This window comes from Aphelocoma coerulescens (genome assembly GCF_041296385.1).
Source record: "Aphelocoma coerulescens isolate FSJ_1873_10779 chromosome Z unlocalized genomic scaffold, UR_Acoe_1.0 ChrZ, whole genome shotgun sequence".
NCBI lineage: Eukaryota > Metazoa > Chordata > Aves > Passeriformes > Corvidae > Aphelocoma > Aphelocoma coerulescens.
In genome coordinates this window covers 16,796,760-16,824,187 of record NW_027184085.1, presented here as the reverse complement: position 1 = coordinate 16,824,187, position 27,428 = coordinate 16,796,760, and the positions used below count along the sequence as shown (strand labels likewise).

Genomic DNA, 27,428 nt, shown 5'->3' with positions numbered 1-27,428 from the left:
ACTCCTTTGCGCGTTTGACCGTCTGCCGGAGCCGTCCTCAGCCCGGCTGTTGCTCTTAGGCAAGGACACGGCAGAACTATAAACAGCGCGAAGGGACGGGATGACACTAAGCCTTGGCTAATCTGGGTGTTTGGTGTCCTGTCGCGGTGTAGGTGGCAGGCTCGGAGCGGAGCGGGCGCTCCAGGTGGGAGTGCTCCGTGCCGCGGGAGCGGGCGCGCAGCGCTGCCGGCACACGATGGCAGCAGCCGCCGCGGAGCCCCGGCGCAGCAGCACGGCGGGCGAGGGGCCAGGGCAGCACGCAGAGAAACAAGGCAGTGTGGGGAGAGGATGATCTCCGGCAGGCGTTTATGAAACAGCCTGCGGCAGGGAATTTGTGCGAGGTGAGTACCGGTGTTTCCCGTCTCCCGCTGCCGGGGCTCCGGCAGTCACAGCTGCAGCAATCTGCGCAGGCTGCCCAGGCAGAGCAAGCTCCAGAACAGCATCCTCTCAATTTTTTTATTTACACTGAAGTACTGGAGCAAGTCCAGAGAAGGGTAACAAAGCTGGTGAAGGGTCTGGAGCACAAGTCCTGAGAAGAGCAGCTGAGGGAGCTGGGGATATTTAGCCTGGAGAAAAGGAGGCTCAGGGGTGACCTAATCACTCTCCACAACTGCCTGAAGGGGGGGTGGGGGGGGCAGGTGGGGGCTGGCCTCTTCTCCCAGGTAACCAGTGACAGGACAAGAGGAAATGGCCGTAAGCCATTAGGTTTAGGTTGGACATTAGAAGGAATTTCTTCACAGAAAGGGTGATTAGACATTGGGATGGGCTGCCCAGGGAGGTGGTGGAGGCAGTGTCCCTTGGACGTGTTTAAAGAAACACTGGGCATGGCACTTAGTGTCATGGTCTATTGAGATGGTGGTGTTCCATCACAGGCTGGACTTGATGATCTCAGAGGTCTTTTCCAACCTAATTGATTCTGTGATTTTCTCACAGGAGCATGCTGCAGTCAGGAGAGAAAAGCTGGGCCCAAGGTTCCTCTTCCCTCTGTGCAGACAGCCTAGGGCAGCAGGTGATACAGACAACTGACACTGAGTAGGGTGAAAGGGAAGAGGAAAAAGAGGGTCTCATGCATAGTCAAGCAGTGCCTGTGGCACACTAACCTTTTTTTGCTTTGTGATGTGGGACACCCAGGAATGGGTTTAAGTTCTGTTGGACTGTAAGAGGGCGAAGAGTCCGTTCCAGCACCTTCCTATCTGGAAAATATATCAACAACTGACAGGAGGGCAGGAGAACTCATACAGGCCTCTCTCGTTCACTTCCTCCTGCTTCTTCTTCACTCTGTATGCAGCTCCTGCAGACCCAGCTGTAACTGCAGAACTAGGATCAGTCCGCAGGCCTGGGTTTGGAGTAGCGCACACTCACGGCAGAAGGAGCTTGCCTTGTGCCGTTGTTTCTTCTCCAGTGCCCAAGGCTTCATGTATTGACAAAGGGACACCGGCCAAGGAACACCCACACTCCACTCACTTTAGAAGAGATTTACTGGAGGGCCATTCAGAGTGCAGATCAAATTTCCAGCACCCTGAGTTCCGGGGGAGTTGACTCTAGGGGAGGCTGTTTCTCTCCGTCAGCAACAGGGGGAGCTGACAAAACGTCGAATGAGATTTGAGAGTGCTGACTCCTGCTTCCAACAGTGCTAGGCGAAAGTGGGTTTGCATGCTGCACGTCCACGTTCACGAAAAGCTTCCTGGAAGATGTCGGGAACTTAACACAGTTGACTTCTTTATTAACAATTGAAATATTTAGAGAAAAAATAAAAGGTGCTCCTAAGTGTCCAGGATATGTTCCTATGATGTTGGTCAGAAAGTGCAATTCTGTTTTCTACTAAGGAGAATACCAGAGTATTTCTTTTCAGTAATGCCTGCTCCAGGTCTAGGAAACTCTGGCTCTGAAACAGTGTGAGGTCTTTCCATCTTCAGGTTGTAGAACAGGAAGTCCTGCTTGCTGCCTCTACAAGCAGTGGTGAAAGCCTGTCTGATCCTGGGAAATCAGATACTAATTTTCTATGGAGTCGGATTCTCCATAACTAGTCAATAAACCTAAGGCTGGACATGAGCTGCAGTAGTAAACAGGCATTCTTTATAAAGGGAATGATCAATTTGATCTTGTTTAGACATCTCTTTTTAGGATAAGATGAATAATGCTGTAGAAATGTCTCTTCACTGACAAAAGGAAAGCAGGGTGACTGCTCCAAATGTCATTGTTTGGATTGTCCTGCTTAGTGTGTTGATCTGCTTTCCGAGTGCTGCTATAATGCAACCAGTGCTATTCTAAAAAGTACTTGACAAATATTTCCATGCATGTTTTTAAGAGGAATTGTTTCCATTAAAATTGTTTTTCTAGTAACACCACAGATGCCTAAGAAACTCTCCATCACACAAACGACCTAGCAGTCATGCTGCAATGGGTTTGGAAGGAAGGAATAACAGGAGAGCTGAAACAGAAAAGTAAGAGTAATACAGTGTTCAAGTGCACAGATAGGATATTTGCTTTTCTGATGTGTTTTTTTATCTTGTCTTTGGCCTGGAATCAGTTAAGAGGGTACTACTTTGTTAACATGGATAACAGTAACGTAAGAAGGTCCATTTAGGAATTGTCTGCTGGAGAAAAGTCAGGAGTAACTTTTTTGTCATTTATTTGATTCAGCTTCTCTCCTCTTTCTCCAGGCTATCATCCTGTAAACTAAAATCAAAACTAAACTAATGAAGCCCCCAAGATGGGTTTGTTACCTCTGAGGGAATGCATGTATTGTAAGAAATACACATGAAGAGCATGGATGACGCAGTCTTGCTTTAATAAGCACTGTGTGTGAAGAAGACGATTGCTTCAGTTCTGCAGGATGTAGCTGTTCATTTTGTCACGTAGGCAGAAGGAGGTGCTATGAAAGTTACCAAAAAGCAGCTTTCTGAGAATATAGTTGTGAAAACAGGTGGTCAGATTTTGGTCAAGGTTGAAAGGTTGTTTAACATGTGAAACAAAGACTTCAGAACACTTCCTGCTTAGGTGTTATTTTCTATTGCTGTACATTTTATCACTTTATTCTTCCTCGTGAACGCTGGCATACCTCTTTTTTTTTTTTTCTTTTTTAGGCATTATTCATGTCTTTTTGGAGCATAAGTCTATGCTTCACCTACTCACCTTCACTAGTGAAGAAGTTTCTCTTCACTAACTTGAAAATTGACTTCTTATGTGAAGCACTGGTACTTATGTTATAAAATCCATTATCATAATAAGATGCTCAGAACCTCTTCTCTACTTTACTGCTATCTCCTTGCGACTGTTCATATATTAAGTTGGAACTTTTTAGTCAGTGATTACAGTTTCTCTTGTTCTCTCCTTCCCTGGATTGCACCAATTCTGAAGTTGATATGAAGTTAATAGCTGTTTTCACATAATTACTCTTTTGACCATAACTATTGAAAAAGATTGCTTCAGGGATGCATACCTAATGTCTTTTTTTATAGCATTTTATAATCCTTAATTTATATTATTGAGGAGTTTCTGTGAGGGTAGTAAGCTGAACTTCTAAGAGAAGGAGCACTGATGGATGGTCTAATAGGCTTGTTGACTGATGCTTTGTAATAGTGGTACTCTTGAACATCTCTGGATGTTGGAAAGAGACCATGCTTTTATACCATTTAGGGAAACCTGATTCTTGGGACAATCACTTGATTTTCTTAATAAATGAAGTAGTCTTGAACATCTTCCAACAGCAGTGCTTGCTTTCTTCTTGCCCCCCCCCCCCCCATCAATTGATTGGAGAATCAGTGAATATTAGAACTCTTACAATAAACAACTCTATTGATTTAACAGTCCTAGGTGAATATAGCCATCAGAGAAATTGAATGTAACCTCTTGGTTTTTGGTGAGATGACAAGCACTTTCCATGAAGTAATGTACACAAATCATTTTTTCTTATAATGAAACATATTTTCAAGGTGAGTACAGGTTGTTCTCTTCAAGTGGAGTCATAGAATGGTTTGGGTTGGATGGGACTTTTAAAAGTCATGTAGTTCAAAACACCTGCAATGACCAGGGACATTAGCAACTAGATCAAGTTGCTCACAGCCCTGTACAACCTGGTCTTGAATGTTTTTAGGGATGGGGCATCTGCCACCTCTCCAGGCAACTTATTGCACTGCTTCCCCACCTGCATTGAAAAAAATTTCTTCCTTATATCTAGTATCAATCTCCCCTCCTTTAGTTTAAAACCATTACCTCTTGTCCCAGCACAGCAGGCCCTGCTGAAAGGACCAGGCTTCTCTTTCTTATCAGTGTAAGTATTGAAAAGCTACAATAAGGACTCCCCAGAGCCTTCTCCCCTCCAGGCTGAACAACCACCTCCCTCTCATCCTGTTCTCAGAGAATGGTGCTCCAGCTCTCAGATCACTTTTTTGGGTCTGGCCTGGACCCACTCCAACAGGTCTTTCTTGTGTTGACCTGAACACAGCATTCCAGGTGGGATCTCACCAGAGTGGAACGGAGAGGGAGAATCACCTCCCTTAATTTGCTGGCCACATGTTTTTTGTGCAGCCCAGGATGCAATTGGTTTTCTGGGCTATAAGCGCCCATTTCCAGCTCATGTCCCGCTTTTCATCCATCGGTGCCCCCATGTCCTTCTCAGCAGGGCTGCTCTCTGTCTGTTCACCCCCAGCCTGTGTTGATACTGGAGGTTGCCCTGAGCCATGTGCAGCACGTTGCACTTGGCCTTACTGAGGTACTTCATGAGGTTCACGTGGATGCTATGTAAACCTAGATTTATACTGTGACTTACAAGTAGAAGTTGAGTTAGGGCTAATATATTCAGAGTTCTAGATCAAGGACTGCAACCATTTCCTCTATTGTGATATAGCTGGGGTGAAAAAACCTAAGATCTTCCTAAAACCATTTGAAAGCCAGTCCTGGCTAAGCCCATACAAAAATCTATTTATCTTCTTAGATATAGTAACAAATGACTATTTACTTTGTGCTCCCTGTTAGTATAAAGGAATGGGATCCATTGAGAATAAAATCTTCTCACATACTGGTGAATGTGTGTGGTCTCTCTGTGGGCCAAAATATTACGTTTTTGTATACAAAATCAGTTTTCCACAGAAATGTCTGCACTAATTTTAAAGGGAGACATATCCAAACAATGTGATTAACTTTCTGCCAAGTTGTCTGTATAAATCATACAGAAAATGCCTCTCAAAGCTGAAGGCCTGCTGCAGAACAGCTGGAATAAATAAAGGAGAAACACTTCTATTTTCAGGTTATGTTTTTCTAAGACATTTCTTGTCAGGACTGCAGCAGGGTTTTGAAGAAGAGTAACACAGACTGTGCATGGAAGGGCATTGGAGAGAAGACATTGGAGAGAAAGAATTCACTAATCTTGAGTGGTTGGTAAAAACATCAGCTGCATTTCCACATTACTGTATATAAATAATTACAGAACAAACAGAAAATTGGCATCAGAGCATTCATCTCAGTCACCATTGTGAAGAAAAGCATATTACTAGGAATTGGTAAAGATATTCCTGTCCTGTGTGAGCTGATCTGAGCCTTTGAATCTTGGTTAAAGACCTATGCTAATTATTTTCATAAAAGGTTCCAATAATAATTCTGATCTCCCTTTTATTATTTTTGCTGCATCATCTATTTCTTTGATACCCAAGGAAATGCTAAAGTAATTTTTAAGATCTTATTCCTCAGAGATACTTTGTAGCTATTTTCCATTTTATGTTGCATCACTGGTTTAGGGAATGGGATCATGGAGTCCCAGTGTTTGTAAGCCTGGTTTGAGGGAGGACTCTTGACATTCAGGGGGTCTCATGCTGTAATCAATGGCCCTGCAGTGTATGTACCACATACCTGATCTTCCCTCACAGATAGACTTATTGATGGCATGCAGGAAATGTCTTTACAAGCTGGTAAAATTAGTCCAAATGCCAATTGGAAGTGGACAAGAGGTCACCCAGGTCTGACAGGTGACCCAGGTAGTAACTCCAGATGTACAGATTGGGATCCTTTTCCACTGCTAAGGTGGCCTTGTTCAAACAGCTTTGTTAAAGTGTGTGTGATCATTAGCAGTGTATCTCTGTTTTATAGAAGGAAAGATGTCTCAAGTCCCTCAAGTCAGAGCAACATGATTTGGATATGATTTGGTATTTGTAATTCATCTCCCATCCCAGAGACAGGCTGTTTTGAAGCTTTTGTGTAATGACTGTTGAGTCCTTTGATGTTATCTATATTTAAATATGTTTTTCAACTGGCTTCTTAATTCAGTCCTATTTTCACTTCAGCTCAGCTTCCAGTGGTCCAGGAAGTTGGATACAGCATTTCAGAAAGTGATGATATGGAAGTCTGTGAAAATACCAGTTGCATCTGGAAAGGTATGTTCCAACATAGCAAACATTTTCAGGCACACTGAACAGTAAGATAGTACAGTCTGCATCTACACGGGAAAAGCAAGTACATCTACCTCTTCCAGTGTTACAGAATAACACAAAGTGTCTGAGAGCTACCTGCTCAGAGCTATTTCTAGAGGTCTCACAACCTCTGAACAGGTAGTATTCCAGCTCTTTCAGTGTGGTTAACTCCCAGCATTTTACCTGGCTCTCCTTTGGCCCCCATCTGACACACTGGTGGCCCTAAAACATTAATTTCCTTTCAGCTTTTCTGTTTCAGAGCCCTACAAATGAAACCAAAAAAGTATAGGGTTGTGCTGTGGAATGGGTGGGGGATATGTATCATATGGACTGTTGGGTACATACGAGTGCAGGGCATGCAGAGATGGTGGAGTCTTGTTGCTCTTACTTGTAGGGAAAGATAATAGGATCAAACTGTCCCTAGCATTGCGGCTGGTTTCATCTGTGGGGTAGTAGATAAATTTACTACATAAAATATCCTATGAATGAAGGAGCATAAGGGAGTGTGGATGACCAAGTGATTTGAAAATGGGGGTATCTGAAGAGATAGCCTGTGAAATAATACAGGCGTTCCCATACTTACTTGGGTGTGAGACAGTTCATTAAATCTCAGACTAATATTTTGGTGCCTTCTGTCTTGAACAGATGATTTGTTTTGGTGCTCTGGCTATGTCTCTTTGTGAATCTGGATTTCAACCCCATTTGGAAGAAGTTGGGATCTATGTGGTAGATTTGTATTTTCTTTTGTTGCTTTCCTCTGGGCAAATAAGCCTGGTTGCAGAGCAGTTAATAGCAACAGTATACGGATAAATCATAGTGGCTTTTCCCCTTGATGACAGATGAATATAGGCATTAAGAATACCAGGTTTGAATCCACCCACCTAGTTGTTAATTAAGTGGTTTGATGTGACAGTACTGACTACTTATCACTTCCTGAGTGTCATTTTGAGTATTGACACAGGCATGTGAGAGCCAAAATCTTATCAAAAGTCAGTGATATCCACTAGCACCCAGGAAAAATAACAAAATGGCATAATGAAATTTAATTTCCACTAAGAAAAAAGCCTGTTATGCATATTCATGTGCCCATGAAGTAGGTGAATAGAGCTGAAAGAGTAACCAGTATGAATTTGGGGTAGATGAATTACTCACAAGAGAAGAGAGTCCTGAAATGAGTTACCAAGATGATTTCATCTGTTACTGTCTCACTATACAATGTCAGCTGCCAATGTTAAAGAAGAAAAATGTTTGCAGAGTTCCAGAAGAGTTGCTGTTCATTGAATATTACAATTACGTGCCTTAAGTTTCTTGAATTATCTTGGTAGGATTCAGAAAGATTTTGTAAACTTTTCAAAAGTAATGAAAAATCTAGATATTAGAAATACAATTTTTTTCTGTACAGCGAAGTCTCATTTTAGTGATGTCAGACATTTTAGGATTAGAATGCAGCATTACATATCCTACTGTGCAGATCTGAGGTCATTCCTGCAAATCTTAATTTTTTAAACTCCACAAAATTTTAGACACAGAAGAAAATCACTGTAATCTACTTGTTCATCTTCAGAGAGAAGGAATACCACAGCTGAGAGGGGAAACATTTGCTGTCCATCAAAATCAAATTTTGGAATATGGGAGAAGAGTATGGAAGGGTTGTATGATGCAAATTCTCCATGATTTGCCATTGAAGTTTCATACAGGTTGTGTATGTGCATATTTACAGAATACAAATACTTTGTCAGTGTCGAATTTTTTTTGAAGAGAAAAGGTTAGTTGTAGAGATAAATATCATCTTCTGTCCTTGAAACTTCTAAGACTCATTGTAATTACTACTCCCTGGGGAATAATTTGAATAAGGAAATTAAAACACAGAGAAAATTGCAAAAGTGTGGGTCTCCAGCATTCTGCTCTGCACACTACAGCGATATAATTTCTATAATTTCTTATACATAAAATCTAGCATTAAATTATTCAAAAGGCTAATGATCTGGCTTTTTTTTTTTTTTTCTTTTTAATAATGCTGAGGAGTCTTTGCAGCCTGATGTAGACAATGACCACAAAGGATGACTCTTCTTGCTCGTACTTGTATTGTCTTCTGTTTCTCGTTACTGTGCTGTCATGAGCTTAGTGTGGTGTGATCAAGGAGCGTGTGTTCTAAAAACCTTTTCCTGTGGTTAGGTATCGATGGGGTAGACTTTAGGGGGGAAGTAAACACCAGAAAGCAAGAGTTAATTACTGTGTAAGGGGGTTTTGGAGTGGAAGAGCATACATGAGAAATACTGCTAATAGCAACTTCTGACAGAAACAAAGGCAAAAAAAGAGGAGAACCACCATGTTTTGTATTGAACAGTGGTACAACTTAAACAAAATATGATGGACCCTATTCACAGTTCTAGCTGACTGAATGCATGAAGGTTTGAAAAAGCTGGTGAGGTGCAGCTTTCACCTGGTCTAGTGTGTCTAGTGTTTTGAGCCTACCCAGGATAAATTAGGCACTTCAAGCCTCCTCTGAATCGTGGGGAGACAAATATCATGAGAATGTGAAAGGCTTAGGCCTGAGAAAAAATGGTGGTGTTTTGCATTACTGATTTGCATGTGATGAGTCTTCAAATACAGGATGCCAAGAGGGGACCCAAAAGGAGCTTAAAACTGGTACCATTATGAAGCCATTCACACCTTTGGAGCCAGAAGTGAGGCTTCATATTACTGGCTGGTGCAATGATTGCTGTAAGTTAATTTCTCCTGTGTGGTGCTTCTTGCACAGAGTGTGAATTTTTATAATGTGTTTCAAGAAAGATGGTGGTGTGTCCTCTTCACGTAAAATAGAATCACTGCAGGACATAAGTCTCAATAGAGTTTCCTTCAGCTATAGATCTCAATACAACTTTCAAATCAAATAGATCTACCCCCACTTAAGAGTAAGTTAAATGTTTTATCAATCAGCCCTGGGTAGTAGCCAGTAACCACAGCAGCAGTTTCATTGAGTGGACTTTGAAACATCTTGATTTTGAAGACAGCAGTGACATTTGTGATTTGGGTGACACCTTCTGAACTAAATCCTCACGTCTTTGTTGGTGAACAGGCAAAAATTGAACACTCACAAGTTGCGCATGGACAGATAAATCCCAGGTCTGAAGATTTTTAGCACTTCATAAAATATAACGAACAACTCTTTATGTTTATGTGTTTATAATTGTCCCTTGGAAGAGTTTTTCAACATACCTTTGTGAGTGTTCATGTGTATCCATGAACAGGACAAAGGTTTTTTGGGGTGATACACACTGTTAATGCACAAGGTATGTCCCAGGACTGACAACATTAACAACAGTGGTCTGTGGAAACGATTTCTGCTGCAAGAGTCAGATCTGTAATTAAACAGACTGATGGATTCAACTGTTCTTCAGAGAGATTTTACTTACCAAAATATGGTGCCAGACCTTGGATTGTGGTAGAACGTTCTGTGCTTCAGAGGTCATGCAAAATGAGAATGTCCTGGTAAGGTATTAAATGTTGTACACCATCTGCTGCTGACCTACATGACATAACAGGGTGTTCTGAAGATAATCACTGTAGTGATTTGGTTTGCAAATGCAATGTGACCAGCATCAGGGAGTGGAAGCAGTATTCCCATCATACTTTTACTGAGCAAGCCCTGAAGATGAGAAGCAGAGCTTCCTTAATAACTTTTTGCACTTTTTCCTATCATCTGCAGCGTAAATGTGTATGTGATTTTGTGTGACTTTGGCTGAGGTGCTAGGTAATAACTGGACCTGCCTGCTTCAGTCATGAGTCATCAATCTGAAGATACTGAAGTGGAGCATGTCCATGTATGAACTTATAAATACTGACATATAAATAAACAGCTTTAAACTCACAGATGTGCACCCCTTCAATCCAGTCTGACTTCAGCATCACTGACACAGGTGTTGAAATTTGGAAATACTCGTTATCTTACCTGTGAAATAAATGAGTTTTCCTTATGTCAGTTCAGAACTGGGGAGTGGCTTCTTGTGAACAAATGAAGGGAACAAATTTTTCTTTCCCCTTGCTCTCAAATTTTTATTTCTTGTTTGTTTTGGATTGGCAGTTGTGGAACATAGAAACCAGAAAGCGGCTGAGAAATATGTTTGGCCACCTGTCTGTAATTGCAGCTGGAATCATTGTATTCTGAGCAGGTGAGTAGTAAAGTCTGTTCCCAGAAAGAGTCTTGCTGCTTTTTGTCAGGCAAATGTCCCATTCATTTTAGCTGATTTTCTTGGCTTTGTTCAAATGTGATTTTCCTGTTCCCTCATCTATCACCCATCTCAGAAATCATACAGAGATTTATTGTATGACAGGAAAGCAGCCAAAAAGGATTTAACCTGTTTCTGTAGTCTCTGTTTCTTACTCTCCTTCCAGAAAACTTTCACCACTTGCAGAATTTCAGTATGATTTGGAGGCTGCAACTCTGGTTTTGTGCAAGGCCTGAGCTTGAAATTCTTTTGTCTCCAGTGGGTCTGAATGTCAAAAATCATGGCCTCCCCAGTGCTGGGGAGACAGTACGTAGCTTAGATGGCCCCTATCTTGATATCAAGACTGCATCTGCCTTTTCAAATGCCCAGCAAACCACAGCTATTAAGAGTTGCACGCCTCTCTAGCTGTGTACCTGCAAGGAAAGGCCAGCTCATTGCTATCTGCAGCCCAAGGAGGAACAAAGTGCCTGACATTTGCTTTGTCAAGGGTGTATTTTAGAGTAGCAGGTGAATATTTTGTATTTAGGTATATTTCTGTCTGTGGGCTCAGATGAGAAAGATCAAATGTACTCTTGTGGGTTTTTTTCATCCCACTTTCTGTTTCAGATCTTTAACTCACACATGACGGGGCCGAGGGGAGACTTGTGTATGATGAATGCTTCTGTGATTTTAAAATCATACAATAGTGTTCTGTTTTACTTAATGGAAACATAATATCAAGGGTACAACTTCATTGTTAATTCAAAACGAAACTAGTATCTCTTGATAGGAACAGCAGTGGTAGTTTTTTTTTGTTTTCACAAGATGCTCTGGTTGTGATGGTACTAGTCTGGAAGGTGGAGGTACAAGGAGGTACAGGCATACCAGCTGAACAAACAGTTAACAAAATACAGCTGCAATTATACTGGGTGGGTTAGGTTACAAGGATGCAGGTGTAACATCCTGCCAGTGCCAAGTGGCATAACCTTACTACAGCAAGAAATAGTTTCGGTCCTGAAAATAACAGGAACTTCAGAGTAGAAATGGATGATAAAATTCAGTGTGAGCCTGGGAACTACAGTTATGGTTGACACATTAGGTTGAGGTAACATTTATTTCTTTTTCTAGGTTTGAAATTTACCCTCTAACTCTAATATTAGGGCAGAGTTAAAATAACTGCATAAGGAGAAAAAAGGCATGGAGTTAATATTAATTGTTACTAAAATTAGAGCAGCATTCTTACACTAAACTTCACTGTGGAGGCTTCAATTCCAAAGTATCAACTGACTTCAGGATTACAGTTTAATTGTAGTTAAAAATAATCCAACTACACGTCATCATTAATCTGTAAGTGAATTTCAGTACCATAAATTAATCCGTCACATTTTTATTGTCTTTTCTTTGCCTTTAGCAAAACAGATGCTGTCTTTTGTGTCAAAAGCAAATAATTTTGATTTTTTTTTTCATTCCAAGTGGAAAAAGATCTCCTTTCAGACATTATTCTAAGGAGTCTGCTTCCTTGCCACTCATATCACTATAATTACTGGGAACCTTAATATGACCAACACTGACAATATGGCAATTGACTTCTGTTTCTTGTGATGTGCTGGATTGACCCAGGCTGGATGCCAGGTGCCCACCACCCAGTCTACCACTACCTTTATCAGAAAGGGGAAGGGGAGAAAATAAGATGGAAAAAACCTTGTGTGTGAAGATAAAGGCAGTTGAATAAGGCAAAACCAAAGGCCACTTCCTGTGAAGTAGGACTTCAGGACAGCAGTTATTCTGAAAGACAGAGATTATAATAAAGAATGCTTTCCCCTCTCTCTGCCTCCTTTGCCCTCTTCTCTTAGTTTTTTTTGCTGACCAGATGTCATGTGGTATGAAATATTGGTTTGAGACAACTGTCCTGGCTCTGTCCCCTCCCAGGATCTTGCCCAGCCCCCAGTGAGAAAGAGGCAGTGCTGATGCTGTGCCAGTGCTGCTCAGCACCTTCCAAAAATGGGTGTGTTACCAACACCCTTCTGGCCACCAACACAAAGCACAGCACTGGGGGGACTGCTGTGGGGGAAATTAACTCCATCTCATCTGGACCAGATACACTAGGTTAGATTTTATTATTATTTAGTAGGAAAAATCTATATAAATCTTCAGGAGGCAAATGATGATGCCTTTGCATGTAAGGCTCATACTCCCATTTGGTTTCATAGGTATTTTCCATAAAGACGTGCTTAACTTTCTCTGAAACATGGCTTGGTTGGAATCTTCCCTGCTTTTGTGATCTTCAAGTCCATTATACAAGCAGAACACAATGACATTTCTTGCAACAAGTCAGTTTTGTGTCTGCATTTTTAGTGCTTCCAAGTCACTCAATGTGTATGTGATAAATCTTTTGGAGCTAGTGTGAGAAAGCCTCCAGTCACTAACCCTTAATACCTTAAATCAATCTATTGCAGTAATATCAGATATCTCTTTCTCAGATACCCAGAAAGATTGTATTGAACTTGCTGATTTTATTTCAGTGTCATCATACTAGTTGTCTAAGTGTGAATTTCCAGCAGGAAGCTCTTCTGATTTGTCATAGGTTTAATGTGAGTAATATCCATAAAAAATGGTAAAAAGCATTAAAAGGTATTTTCAATATTTTCAGTTCAACTCCCCTATTAATATATAAACCTCATATCTAGGAGCTAAACTTTAATAGTAGCAGTATTTCCAGGCAGGGTACTCCTTCCTGCCTCTGGTAGACTGATGATACTGGTTGTAGAACTGTGAATTGAATCGTGCCTCAACCGGGCCAGGAGACACTTCAGAGACAGAGTCAGAGAAGCGGGTATTTGCTTTATTCGGCGCGCTGGGTGTGTGGGGATCGCTCCTCCAAACACACACACCTGGTGCTCTCTACAACACAGTATTAAGGGTTAAATTATGAATATTCATCACATTCCTTGGGACAGGTGTGGTTAAACAAATTATTTCTTGGAAGTCATTAGCATATGGGCCACGCATGCACTGTGTGTCCTGGTGGTCGCACTGAGGAAGGCCTCTCCTCTTCCTCGGGGGTCTTTCTGATGAAGGCCAGTAGTCATCCTCGCAGTGAACTTGTCACCTTTCTCCCTGGGCATGCATAGTCCTTTGAGGGATGATTCAGCAATCTCTGAGATGATCCTTGTCCCCTCTATCGTGACAAGATTAGGGTGAATTCGGCTTCTCAGGCTTTGTAATTAACATCTTCTGTCTGAACTAACATTTGCTGTCTCCCAATAGTTAACTTGTGCTTACATGAGTTAGTTATTGACTGCCCCTTCTTCAATCCCCCCTTTTCTTTGGTTATTTGTCATTCTTTACAAATCTTGTATGTCTTTAAAGTAAGAACCCTTCTCTATCTCATTTCTAAGTTTATACTTGTTTATATTGAGCATAAGCATCGCGATTTCAAGTACATAATATCATACAACAGTAACTACTACTACAAACAATAAGTAAGAATGCAATAACACAAATAGCTATTACAAACAATTGTTTAAGCCAGGATAAGTTGGGTAACCATGATGTAAGTTTGTCTCATACCTCTTTAAGCCTTCAAGAAGTGTCATCTAAAGTGATTTGATGCAATGTTCACTTTGGATAAATAATTTTAACAGTTTTCTGGATATGACTATGAGACCTTTTTATCTTAGCCCACCCATCTGTGCTAATAATTTTTTTTTTTTTTTTTTTTTGTATCTAATTTAAATCATAATTAGAGTTAGGGCTTGGATCTGAACTCTACTGGCCACTGCCTTTGCTGTTTTGTCTGCCATAGCATTTCTCAGTTCAGGGATAGTGTTACCCTGGGAGTGTCCCCTACAATGCATTATAGCCACTTTGGAAGGTTTTACCACTGCTTCCAGTAACTGCATGATTTCAGTAGCGTGCTTGATTTCTTTCTTCTGTGAGGTTAATAAACCTCTTTCTTTCTAGATAGCCCCGGGAGCGTGTACCACCCCAAAAGCATACCTTGAATCTGTCCAAATGTTGAGAGGTTTTCCTTTGGCCAACACCAAGGCTCCAGTTAGGGCTGTTATTTCAGCCTTTTGAGCTGATGTCCCCACAGGTAACGGTTTTGCCTCAATGACAGCGTCTGTGGCTGTAACTGCATACCCAGCGAGCCGCTTACCATTCCTGACATAACCGCTCCCATCAGTGAACGAGTTTGCCGCATTTTCTAGCGCAGAGTCCTTTAGGTCCGGGCGGCCGGAGTAAACTGCCTCCACGGTTTCGGTGCGGTCATGCCATACAGGCTCCTCAGTAGCCTTGCCCTGGAGGTAAGCTGCTGGGTTTAAAATGTTAGTTACCTGGATACTCACATCCTCTGATTCTGCCAGGACAGCCTGGTATTTGAGAAAGTGAGATGGGGTTAACCAGCGATTTCCTTTCTGTGTGAGCACTGCTGACACTGTGTGAGAGACAAAAACAGTTATCTGCTGGCCCAGTGTGAACTTGCGAGCTTCTTCTATGTTCAGGATCACAGCTGCCACTGCACGCAGGCAGGGGGGGGCCATCCTTGGCTGACCATGTCCAGCTGCTTGGAGAAATAAGCCACTGGCCTTTTGTATGGTCCCAGCTTCTGTGCCAAAAGTCCCAGCGCCAGTCCTTGTCTCTCATGTCAGAACAGAAAAGGTTTAGTGACTTCCAGTATGCCCAGTGCTGGAGCTTGCATCAACTCACGTCTCAGAGTTACAAATGCATTATTAGTTTCTGGTGTCCAGCATAGGTGAGTTCCCCCAGTCTCTTTTAGGAGCTGGTATAAAGGTGGCCTGGGCATTTGACAAATTGCCTCCTTCCTGTTATCTCCCAAGGCTCTCTCCCCTCCTGCCAGTTCATCCCCCAGATATGTAACTTTCTGGAGGACTAGCTGAGCCTTTTCAGGGGAGACTCTATATCCACTTAGTCCCAGAAAATTTAAAAGACTTACAGTCCAGTTCTTGCAGTCTTCGTGGGTCCTTGTTGCTATCAGTAGATCATCGACGTACTGCAGGAGTGCACCTTCTCCAAGTGGTGGTGTCCAGGCTTCCAGTTCTTGGGATAATTGACCTCCAAATATCGTGGGGCTATTTTTGAATCCTTGTGGCAATACAGTCCATGTGAGCTGACTTTTTCTCCCTGTTCTGGGGTTTTCCCATTCAAAGGCAAAAATTTCCTGACTGCTTTCAGCTAATGGCAGACAAAAGAGAGCATCTTTTAAATCTAAAACTGAAAACCACACTCAGTCACTTTGTAATTTTGTGAGTAAAGTGTCCTTAGGTCCTGAACTAATCAATAACTTTCATTTGGCTTCTGTACTGGTAGAATTGGGGTATTGCAGGAAGGTCTACACTCTCTCAACAACCTCTGATTAATAAATGTAGTAATTATTGGTTCTATTCTTACTCATGTTTCATGCCTTAGTGTATATTGTTTAATTGACACTGGTTGTGCCCCTTCCAGTAGTTCAATAATCACTGGGGGAGCCCGTTTTGATCTCTGGAATTTCAACATCTCTTACTAATGGGATAACTTGATTTGTTATTTTACTATCTATGGGTATTTCTCTTTCCTTTATCTAATCTTAGTGGTTTAACTTACACTTTAAAGTCTTAGTCAGGTATCTTCAGGAGGCTTCTTTGGTTGTAGCTTCTTTATACAGTTTTTGTTATAATAATATTCTTACTCTGCTGTATAATTCTATACATTACGAAGGATTAGTTTTTATGATACAAAACTAACACACAAAACATTTTCATACAGAATGTTCTCATGCAAACATATCTTTACATTAAGGCTATGCTCTGTTTTCCAGGAGACAGATTATAGCACTCTTGTCATTTAATCTTGACACAAACTACAAACTGTGGCTTTATTTTGGTGGGTTTAAAAATGAAATGAATTCTCTTTCAAACCTAGTTTTTTGGTTTTTTGGTTGTTTTTTTTTTTCTTCATCCCATTCTGCACCTACAACTGAGATTGCAGAATGTGCTATAAATAGGAGGGGTGAGGAAAAGTGATGGCTTGAGATTGAACAGCACTTTAGTTTGAGAGCTGGTAGAAGGCTTTTCTGTATCCCTCTTGGTTTAGGAAGGGGGATTCAATCATTTCTCATGTAGCATTTGCTTGTGTTTTGTCAAGATTCTTTAATTCACTAATTAGAAAATCCAAAAATTTAGCTAGATTATAATAATTTTGAAGCCTTCTGAGGCAGAACCGGGAAGGTTAGTTCATATTTGTAGGATTTCAAATATGTATCAATTCTTATACCAACTCTCAGGATAATATTGGTTGAGACAAATTATACATCTATAAGACTTTAACCACACCATTTTTCAGTAAAAAGACAAAACAAGTTAGACAAAAATTAAACTCAAGAATATGTAGAATGCTTTAACTTCTATTTGATCTCTCACCAAGTCACTTGCAATGAAAACACAAACAAATTACAAACATTAACCAACTGACAATGTGAGCAATTATGGTGACACTTTACATTTCATTGGTTTTTACACAGCTCCATCTCATGTGTTGGTAGATTCCTATAAAAGAAAAGTGAAAATTTGGCCCACTAGACTGATTATTAAAAAAATAGTGAAACTTTTTGGGGCTAACACAAAGTGACAGTGAAGCAATGGTTATCACATTTAGGTGTGATTTTGCTGCTTGCAGTTTCCTTGCTCTCAAACTGCTTTCTTTATCTTTGATGTCGGGACATTTGACATTCCTAGAAAAAAGAAACAAACTTCCCCCCTCCCAAAAAAATGAAAAATATGTCTGAGTGAAACAAGAGTTTAATTGCATTAACTTATTCAAGTGGAGTTTTAGTATTTGTTCTATGAAGTGCTTGTTGCACCACTTTTATTGTCTCCCACAGGTTTTCGGTGGGGTTTCTTCCAATTGATTCTTCAGTGGAGGGAGTGAGACTGCTTTTAAAAGTTTTGCAAGAGTTGCAGTCTGTGAATCAGACATTTGGATTGCTCCTTTTTTTTTTTTTTTTTTTTCTTCAGGGTTTTAGTAGGCTTCTGCTTTTCGCCTGGAGCAGTTTGCCTTATCAGTTTGCTCCTTTTGTTCTAGTGATTTTCCTTTTGGACAAGATCAAGTTCGGCAGCAAGCAATGTTACTGCCTAAAACCCTTTTTTTTTTTTTTTTTTTTTTTTTTTCCCAAGTCCACCCCAGGAGTAGAGAGGCGACTAACAAATTAACCACAGAAGGATAGCAAAACATTTTCCCCCTAGGTTTCTCTACAGCCCCCGCAGACGAGGCTGCATGACAAATACCTGGGCCTGCACAGGGACAGCACCATCCCCACAAAGCAGCAGCTGCAGAATTGGCTGCAGGATTAGAATCTGCCAATTCTAGTTTTCTACAATGAACCACAGACTGGTGGCGGGGTTCCCCACAAGATAGGAGCTCCGGATTCGCCTCAGGTCTGAAACCTGCCAATTCTGGCTTTTCACAATAAAACACGAAAGGCACAGGGGCACGGGTCCCCTCCAAACAGGAGCCTTTCAGCTCTGCACAAGCACCACATAACAGGAGCCTTACAGCTCTGCACACCCAAACCTGTTAATCATGTCCGCAATTCTTACAACTTCTGCCATCACCTTTGCCATCACTTTTGCCTTTTCCTCATCTCTTCTTACATACACATACACTTGCTGTACTTTTCTAACCAGTTTCTCTCAAATTTCTCACTATTCTCTGCCACGCTCCCCTTACTCTAACATTATCTGCACTTTCATTTTTTTTACTCTTGCTCTTTCTAGTCTGACACCAAGCTCTCTCCTCTGGCAGCTTGGACACCACCCACTCCATCTAGTAGAAGTACAATACCACTTTCTCTCACAATTGATACATGCACAGAAATACAAGCTTCACAACTGTTTTCATACACTAAACACGGGATTTCAAAAGGGAAATCAGATGGAGCTACATTAGAAAGGCGTTGGGGGTCTGGATGTTTTCAATTCAATAGCTAAAATCTTTTCTCCTCTAAAATCTGCCCCCCCTTCGGACAGTAAGGTTGAATTCCAAACCAACGGTTTATATGATTTATCCTCATTCACTCTTTGCCAAACGCTTCGCTTTTCTCTGGCCGAGCCCGTCGCCGGGGTACGGAACCGCAGATAGAGCTCCTCACTCGCTTCGCACTTTGGCAGCGCGTCTCATCCACTCTCACTCACGCAGCAGCAGAACAGCAACAGTCAAAACGCAAATAGCCGTACAATATCACATAACAGCGGGGTCCAACCCCTTAAAGGTACCTTTTGCAGTGGGGTCCAACCCTGGGGGATCCAACCCCCTTAAAAGTACTTTTCACAGTGGGGTCCAACCCCTTAAAAGTACTTTTCCTCTTGCCCAGGACTAATTTTGGGAGACCCAGTTTTCCTCGGGACTTTCAACCCACCCTCAGGGACTCGAACCCTGGACCTGCAGGTATTTTGTGTTTTAAAGGAATAGCAAATACCTTAATTTGGTGCAGATGGTCCTTGTCTGCCCCTGCCGTGAGCCAAAGGACAGCTGAGCTCCCCCTGAAAATTCAGGGTCGTGACTGGGAGGTCTGCTTACCCCTGGATCCGGCAGCCAGGCAGAGAGGGTCCCATCTGGGGTGCCAGATGAATCACACCTCAACCGGGCCAGGAGACACTTCAGAGACAGAGTCAGAGAAGTGGGTATTTGCTTTATTCGGCGCGCTGGGTGTGTGGGGATCGCTCCTCCAAACACACACACCTGGTGCTCTCTACAACACAGTATTAAGGGTTAAATTATGAATATTCATCACATTCCTTGGGACAGGTGTGGTTAAACAAATTATTTCTCGGAAGTCATTAGCATAGGGGCCACGCATGCGCTGTGTGTCCTGGTGGTCGCACTGAGGAAGGCCTCTCCTCTTCCTCAGGGGTCTTTCTGATGAAGGCCAGTAGTCATCCTCGCAGTGAACTTGTCACCTTTCTCCCTGGGCATGCGTAGTCCTTTGAGGGATGATTCAGCAATCTCTGAGATGATCCTTGTCCCCTCTATCGTGACAAGATTAGGGTGAATTCGGCTTTTCAGGCTTTGTAATTAACATCTTCTGTCTGAACTAACATTTGCTGTCTCCCAATAGTTAACTTGTGCTTACATGAGTTAGTTATTGACTGCCCCTTCTTCAGAATCCATTTCCAGTCAGGCAGCTAGTGCAACAGTGCCAAGCTGTGCAGGTTTTCCTGAAGCCTTGGAGCGGGAGGGAGAAAGGAGACAAGGCGTCATGGGTTAGCTAGCATAGTCCCAGAAGTGATTTTCTTGCAGAGGAGTGCTTACAGCACACAAGGGAAGGGACAGAACCAAAGAACACACTGCAACTTGCTAGAAAGACCTTTAGTGATACAATGCAGTTCTACACTGCCTCTCTGTTGGGTGTGCAGTCACACCTGGCTTTGGCAAAAATCATCTTGTGAAAGAATTTTTCATGAGGAACAGGAAATAGTTTGTATTATATGGCTTGGCAGTTGAACAGGGTGCAGATCAGTGGCATAGAGTGTGCTCATGGAAAAGAAACTTGAGAGACAACAGGTATTCTGCCCAGCTTGAATGGAAGAGCTGCTTGGCACCTTTCTGCTGTCAGTCACCTCCACAGTCAGGCGTGTGTGTGTTTGATAGTTGTTCTGTGTTTCCTCTTACTGAAATGCTGTTGTTCTGCTGACAGATTTCACTCTGATGAGGTTTGCTTCTGAAGAAACATTGGTGTGATGAAGCTGCTTGTCATCATTAACATCAAACCTGTTACTGCAGGCCTGGTTCCTAGGGTATATCACTGTGCCCCGCAGCCATAGGGAGGAGGAGGAGGAGAAGATCCAGCAGGCAGGAATTGTGCAGCAAGATTGATTTATTTAATTATTTTATAAACTCTTTTATAGACTTTTTTCTTCATAGTCTAATTGGACAAAGGATCAGCCACCCCTTGGGGGTGATTGGCTAAAATCCTAAAACATCCATTGTCAAAATATTTTTCTACTATACCATAAACAAGACTTTTCAAGGTTGCAGGTGGCTTGGTTGTTTACATTCCCTGCTACCTCTTCTGTGAGAGAGAAAAGTTTCTCACGGACTTAGAAGCTAGCAAGAAAATCCTTGCTAGCAGCATTTTTGTATCTACACAAACCCACGCTGTTTTTTCTCCTCTGCAGTGGTTCACTACTAGGATCCCTCCGTCACCATGATGCTCAAGTTGCTCAGCACCATGTTGGGACTCTTTGTCAAAACAAACAAAACACTTGCAGCCTGAAATTGTCACTAGCCAACCTGTTGCTGGCAATTGGGTCTAGGAGTGGTATATTGAATATCTGACATAGCAACCCTGGTGTGAAATTGCAGTCACAGACACTGGAAACCATACTTCATGTCTTAGCAGTTAAAGTACATTAAGAAAGCATATTGCCTGTGCAATCTTTCAGATTATCTTACTGATATCTATTAGTTTTTTCTGTCTGTGTTGCCGTTAATTTTAAGATCAGTTCTCCTCATAGATATGTTTGCAAGGGCTTTGATACTGGATTAGTAGGCCTTTGTAAATATTTTGCCAAACAGAAATAACCTTTATCACATTTTCTTCTACCTATGTACTTTCACAGCAAAGTTTGGTGGTGTAATACTTACAAGTTTGCAAACAAGATGTTTCAGTTCTTGGAGTTTTGGAAAATGATTTCTGCTGCAATTAATTTAATTCATGAGGTTCCTTTTGCCCTCCTGCCCATATTTTCTTGCTGTTTCCGGTGGCAAATAATCTGAAGAAGGAAATTTTAAATGAAACAATTTAAGATTCTTTGTCTTTATGAAGTCCCTGTCTGTGGGGGAGATAGGTCAGGTATTAGTAATAAGGGGCAGGAGAGTCTGGTATTTACAAGCTGTCCTCCCAAAAGTATCTGAGACTGGACTGGAGTGCTGCGGTTAAAGGGTCAGGGAAATTTATTAAAACAGGTGGAATTGAGTTCTGAGAAGCTTTTCTTCAGGTAGTTGCTGGACCTTAGGCATATCCTTGAAATATCCCAGGAGAAACCAGGTGTCTTGTAAACCCTGTAGACCTCTTTGCTTAGACTTCTGCGATGGCTTGGCTTAGGGAGTAGGGCTCTATCCTGCTGGGTTCTTCTGGAACTGAGGTGTGAGTCTGTGGCCTCGGAAGGGCAAGCAGAGAAGCTGGAGTTTTACGAGGGTATGTGGGACAGTGTAGGCTATGAAACAAGGGCAAGGGAAGCAGCATTTCAAGTTTTGGGATCCTACACTGCCCTAAGTGTACATTTCGTGTGCTTGTTGTAGTTCATTTTTATAACTAGACTTTAAGCTAAAACTCCTCCGTTCTTCCAGCTAACCTCCTAATCTATTCTGGCATCTGTTTTCTTTTTATTTTTTAGGCTATGAACTGGCGTCCTTGGCAGTCAAAAGCCCTTGCTATAGGAGGTGGAATGAAAGATGGGATTTTGCGTGTCTGGCACATAAATTGTGAGAAAATCATCCAAAGTGCAGTTACAGATTCGCAGGTGAAATGATGAAATGTCTGCATATTTAGGCTACGCTCTTTTTGTCTAGTGCTCTTTTGGCAAACTCCCACTGACTTTGAGGGTGGTTCTGCAGTAAGAGGAACAGCAGGATTTTCTCTGGATGTGCAATTGTGCTACATTCATCACTGCAGTGTGTGATTGACTCAAGCAGTTTGTTGTTTCTCATTCACCACTTCATGCAGAAGTGATTGAAGAGGAGATAGTCTTAAAGCCAGACACATTTCATCCTCTTTCCTTGCTGGCAATAATAGTTTTGGCCAAAACTCTAAATGTGAAGAGAATGCTGAAGGGAAAGAAAAATTCCCAGAGCATTGGGGTGAGGAGAGGTGTAAGAGTCAGAGAGAAAACATCTGTCTCTGGAATCCAAATATTAGGAGACAGAGGAACAGGTTCTCAGCTGCAGTAAAGCAACTTGATTTGCTGGAGCTGTTAATACTTAGCTGAGGATGTGTTTTGAGGGCTTTGGTGTTATACTGACAGACTGTTACCATGTTTAGATAGGACAATAAAGCAACTGTACTTTGAAGAGTTGCAAACAATTAAATGATCCTTCTAAATAAGTAAATACCATGTTGGGACTATTTCTCAGTAGCTTGTTTAAGCATTGTAGATTACATTTCAAACCTCTGAATGGTGTATGTTAAGCTCTTCCGAAAACTAAAGCAGAATTTTAAATTGCATTGGATTAGATTCCAAGGATTTCTTCCTTGCTTTGGTTACCCGGTGAACTGATAATGGGACAACGCCTTCTTGGAAATCAGATGAAAATATGGAAGTATCCTATGCTTGTCAATTCATTAGAACTCTATAGCAAGTATTTCAGTTATTTATCTGTCAAATCAGTCTGGTTTTGCAAGTGCATGCCTAATGTAAAAAAAAGAGTAAAGAGCAGTCACCTACACATCTGTGTTCATGTGCACAATCTCGATTTGTGGGATTATAATGGCTGACTTATTAAGAACGTGGTAAAAATTTCTGCTGTGAAATTTCCTTGTTTTTTGTGATGGGATCCTTTCCTATAATTCCTAAGGCCATGCCAGGTGCAGTATGTGTATTTCTGCTTCTTCCTAAGGTTTACCAGGCCAAGATTGAATGTGCTAATGTCAGGTTGCTTCCAGTGTATTCTGGCTGATTACCTTCTAGACAACATAAACCAGATGTGCTTTTGCCTCTCATGATGTGAGGATACTGAACCAGCTTTCAAACGATGTCTAAACCAAATCTCCATGTGTTATTTAGACACGTCTGTGTTTTAATGAAGGATTTTGCTGTGAAGAAATGCACTGCAGAATGTTTCCCTTGTACCCTGCTGACTGCTAGAGAAAGTGGAGTTTCCTCATAGCTCTGTATTGTTCTGAGGTGCTGTAGGGCTACACCATATGCAGAAGCTGTTTCTCGATATTAATCCTCCTTGTCTCTGGTCTATTCAAGAACAAAACCCCAGATCATTGCTACACAGACATATTCCTGCTTACGAAGACTCCTAATACCTTACTATCAGCAATTGAATGTTGGAAAAAATTGTGGATGTATCAAAATATGGTCAGAATAAATACTGTGATAGATGATTTTGACATGGTTCTAAGACAACCTCAGACACTATTAACCATGTAAGTTTTACACCCACAGAAATTATCTGATAAATTGTAACTGAATTTCATTGTTTAAGCCTCTTGCAAATGCTGAAGAATGAAGACCCCTCAGCACCAGCTGAGTGCTGTAATTAAGGTTGACTGTCACTTAGCATATTAAGAACAGAATGACAACTGAAACACAACCTTTTTATAGCACTGAGTCCTTTTTTGAGATACTTCTGATAGAACTATTAGAGTAATTTTCTAGAAAAAAAAAAAGAATAATTTTTGGCTGTAATTTCCTTCCCTTAGAAAAATCGTAGATCAATGAAAATGTACAGGCAAATAAAATAAGTAATTGCTTTGAAAATTACCTGACCTGAACATGATCTTGAAACAATGAAATAAACCCAGAAAACTCCCCTCAACACCCATGGAAATAAATAATTTCTACTTGTCTGATTTCTCCTTATTGCCCTCCATTCCTTTTTGTCTTAGAATTTTAATCAAATTTCAATGAGTGTTGTGGATGATTTTGGATGCCTCCAAAGATTACAACTCAAGATCTTCCTTCAGAGTCATTACAGACACGGAATGGACAGCATAAAGAATTCACTGAGTTATAAACTCATGGTCCTAAGTATTGTCAAAGGTTGTGTACATTTCAACAACTTCAGAAGGAGAAAAGCCAGAAAATTAATCTCTGTTGAAATAATTTAGTGGTGGCACTGAAATTCAAGTCACAAGGTTTAGGAGGAACACATGTTGCTCAGTACCAGGACAACAGGTGTTTGGATTTAGTCAGTGTTTCCAGAGAGCCACTGTAGCAGCTTCACAAGTTAAGGGCAGACTTTCCATTGGCAACAGGTACCTGCGGGTCTTAATCAGGTACCAGAGTTTCAGAGGGCTTTACAGCTCCTCACATGTTTATCCTTATAATATCTTCAGCTAGAGAAGTGCCATCCTCTTGTGTTCACTGAGAACTCAGGTACAAGTGATGGGAGGACACAGGTCACTCATTCATTTCAGCTGGTCACACATGACTTCTTACTTTCACACTTCCTTTCAGGATGTGGTTTATCTGAACTGCTTTAGAAACTATTACTCAGATGTTTTTCCCTTGGGGGACTAGCTAGACAGTGTGATTGTCAGTAACTCACCCAGCCAGAAAAGATGAAGGCCAGTAACATCAAGGAAAACGGCTTCAAATTTCTCTTGTTGCTGTGTGCCTAAAAATTTCATGGGTTTCCTTGGCATTGACACAGCTCTAGAAGATACAGGAAGTCTACGGCAGAGCAATGAGGTAAATGCAGTTCTCAACAGACTCTTTCTGCCTTCAGTTCAAGTTCAGTGGCTGCTCATGGGTGAGATTTTTGTACAACCACATTAATGAGTTTTGTACATTCTTTGTGCTGCTGGACTGGGTAGCTTTTTGCTTTCAGCATGTAGGTCCCAAGGTTTACTGCAACTGCAGACAAACTCAAAACACGATTCCACTAAATGGTTTAGTGGAATCACTGTTAGAAAATCTCCTTAACAACAATAACTGAGCAGCTGGAGACAGTATCTCATTATTGTTGGATCAGCTGCTGCCAACTGTCTGCAAGGCCTATGCAGCCAGATGGGAAAGCTCAACAGTGACAGACATTACCAAACACAGATGAGACTGATGTTGTGAATGCATGGAGAACAATAGTTCAGGTCCAATGTGTTCCTTTGACAGAAATGTCTCCTCAAAGTCAGTTAGAGCCTATCCCCTATTAAGAATATATTTCCTTCGGCTCCTTATTAGTACGAAAAAAGTCAATAGATGATGATAGCTTCCCACATCCTATGCAGCATGCTTCTCTGCTGCAGTAAAAGTGGAACAAGCCATAGTGTGGGTGGTGAAAAAGACTGGCATAATCATCATCGAATTCTGATGTATTGTCCTTTTTCTTTTGTACATATTTTATTTTACAGGTCACAAAGGGAGAGTCTTTCATATAGCACTGAGCCCAGATCAGAGTAGGCTCGTTTTTGTTGCAGCAGATGGGATGGCTTGTCTGTGAAAACAACATGGGTCTAGGGAGAGCATGCACAGCAACAAGGCACTTTAATAATGATTATTTGAGCTCATTCTTGTGCCTTCTTTTTCTTGAAAGCCAGTGATTAATGTATTCCGCCCATTCAATAATTCAAAATATGCGTCTTCCTTCCAATAGAAACATGGCAAAATATAGTACAATTTGTTTAAGAGAACAAAATTTTCTTTATCAGTCTGTCACGTGAAATGTTAGTAGCTTGGTTTGCCCTAAAGGAAAAATACTCTAACTCTGAAGAATAATGTAATGTATATTTTCATTAAATTAGCAAACATGGAAGGAATCCACCCTGTGTAAAGTGGCAGCATGAAGTTCTAGGTCGTGCTTTTAGCTTTGATTCTTGCAATAAATTTTGCATTGTCTTAGCATCCCCATTGATAACCACATAATAATTAAGGTATCTTGCCTTGAATCATTCAAAGACTACGATCAGCAGAGACCAATTCAGGAGTCATTATTGTTCTGTATATCACATAAATCATGGTATGGAATCTCTCTAAATACTCCTAGAGCTCTAGGTTATATATGTAACTAAATAGAAATGATTTATTGGGAATTATTTATTGTTTTCATAATGATAATTAAAACTAGCATAATGAGGAAACTGTATTGGATCTTTAATTGTTTCCTTTTGTTAAACCCACTCACTATGTTTGACAATGACTGAAAATATAAACAATTGCATGATATTTTTGTTATTGTGCATAGTTGTGTAATCAACTAGTTAAGAATTCAGATGGACATAGTCAAAGGAGCATGCTGTTTGGGCCAAACACAGCTGTTAGTTCACTCATTTCTTAAGGGCACGAGTTCAATTCTGGTTGCCAGCAAATAGTGCAGCAGTCACCATACAGGGAGTTTTATTTAATGCTCACAAGGACGAAACCCCTTGGGCTTTAACATAGATTTGCCTGTGGAAGACTTGTACACTGCCAGTAGCTAAGTAAGGATGTCAGGAGGGTCCTCAGAAGCTATTCAGATTGAGATCAGTAGTGCTGTTCACAGTGTGTTCTGCCCACAGACACCTTAAGAGCTTTGCTTTCATTGTTAGGAACAATCAGAGACAAGGGGTAAGGATTCACTCTTGCATTTTTATATTAAAAGCCCTCTGAGCTCAGAAACTTGTACTATTTGGATTCTTTTCTTTTCTTTTCACAACTGAAAATTTATTTAGAACGTTTCCTGTACTGGGGAAGAATAGGTAATTAGGGGAGTAGAGCACGGAAAATTACACTGTGGTCAAATGCATGAAAAGAGATAGACAGAGGCACAAGTTATCTCTGAAGAAGAAGGCTGCATATTTTTCTGTTGCACATTTCTTCATGCATTGTAAACTTCCCCTTGGTCAGAATGTCTCCTTCCTGATCTCTAAGGTTCTCCAGCACTTGGTTCAGAACAACTGTACGGAAAATAGAGGAATACTGAATGACAGGATTTGAGAGGAATTTTCCACTGATAAGGGTGCTGTTAGTGACTTGTGGGGAAGAAGAAAAATCGGGCTAAAGAGGAAACAGAATGATGAAATAATGTAACAGCAAGATGAAAGAAAGGCAGTAAAAATATGAGCAAAGAAATG

At 41.2% G+C, this 27,428-nt stretch overlaps 1 protein-coding gene across 1 annotated transcript; it reads left to right on the top strand.

The window, feature by feature from the left end:
• The first annotated feature begins 166 nt into the window (after positions 1-166).
• CDC20B (cell division cycle 20B) lies at positions 167-25,867 on the top strand. The gene is given in 8 exon segments (XM_069001896.1): positions 167-380; positions 6,318-6,407; positions 10,528-10,585; positions 10,588-10,615; positions 20,827-21,055; positions 22,048-22,173; positions 22,884-23,004; positions 25,731-25,867. Coding segments are annotated over 8 exon segments (822 nt in total). The 5' UTR covers positions 167-347.
• The last annotated feature ends 1,561 nt before the right edge of the window (positions 25,868-27,428 follow it).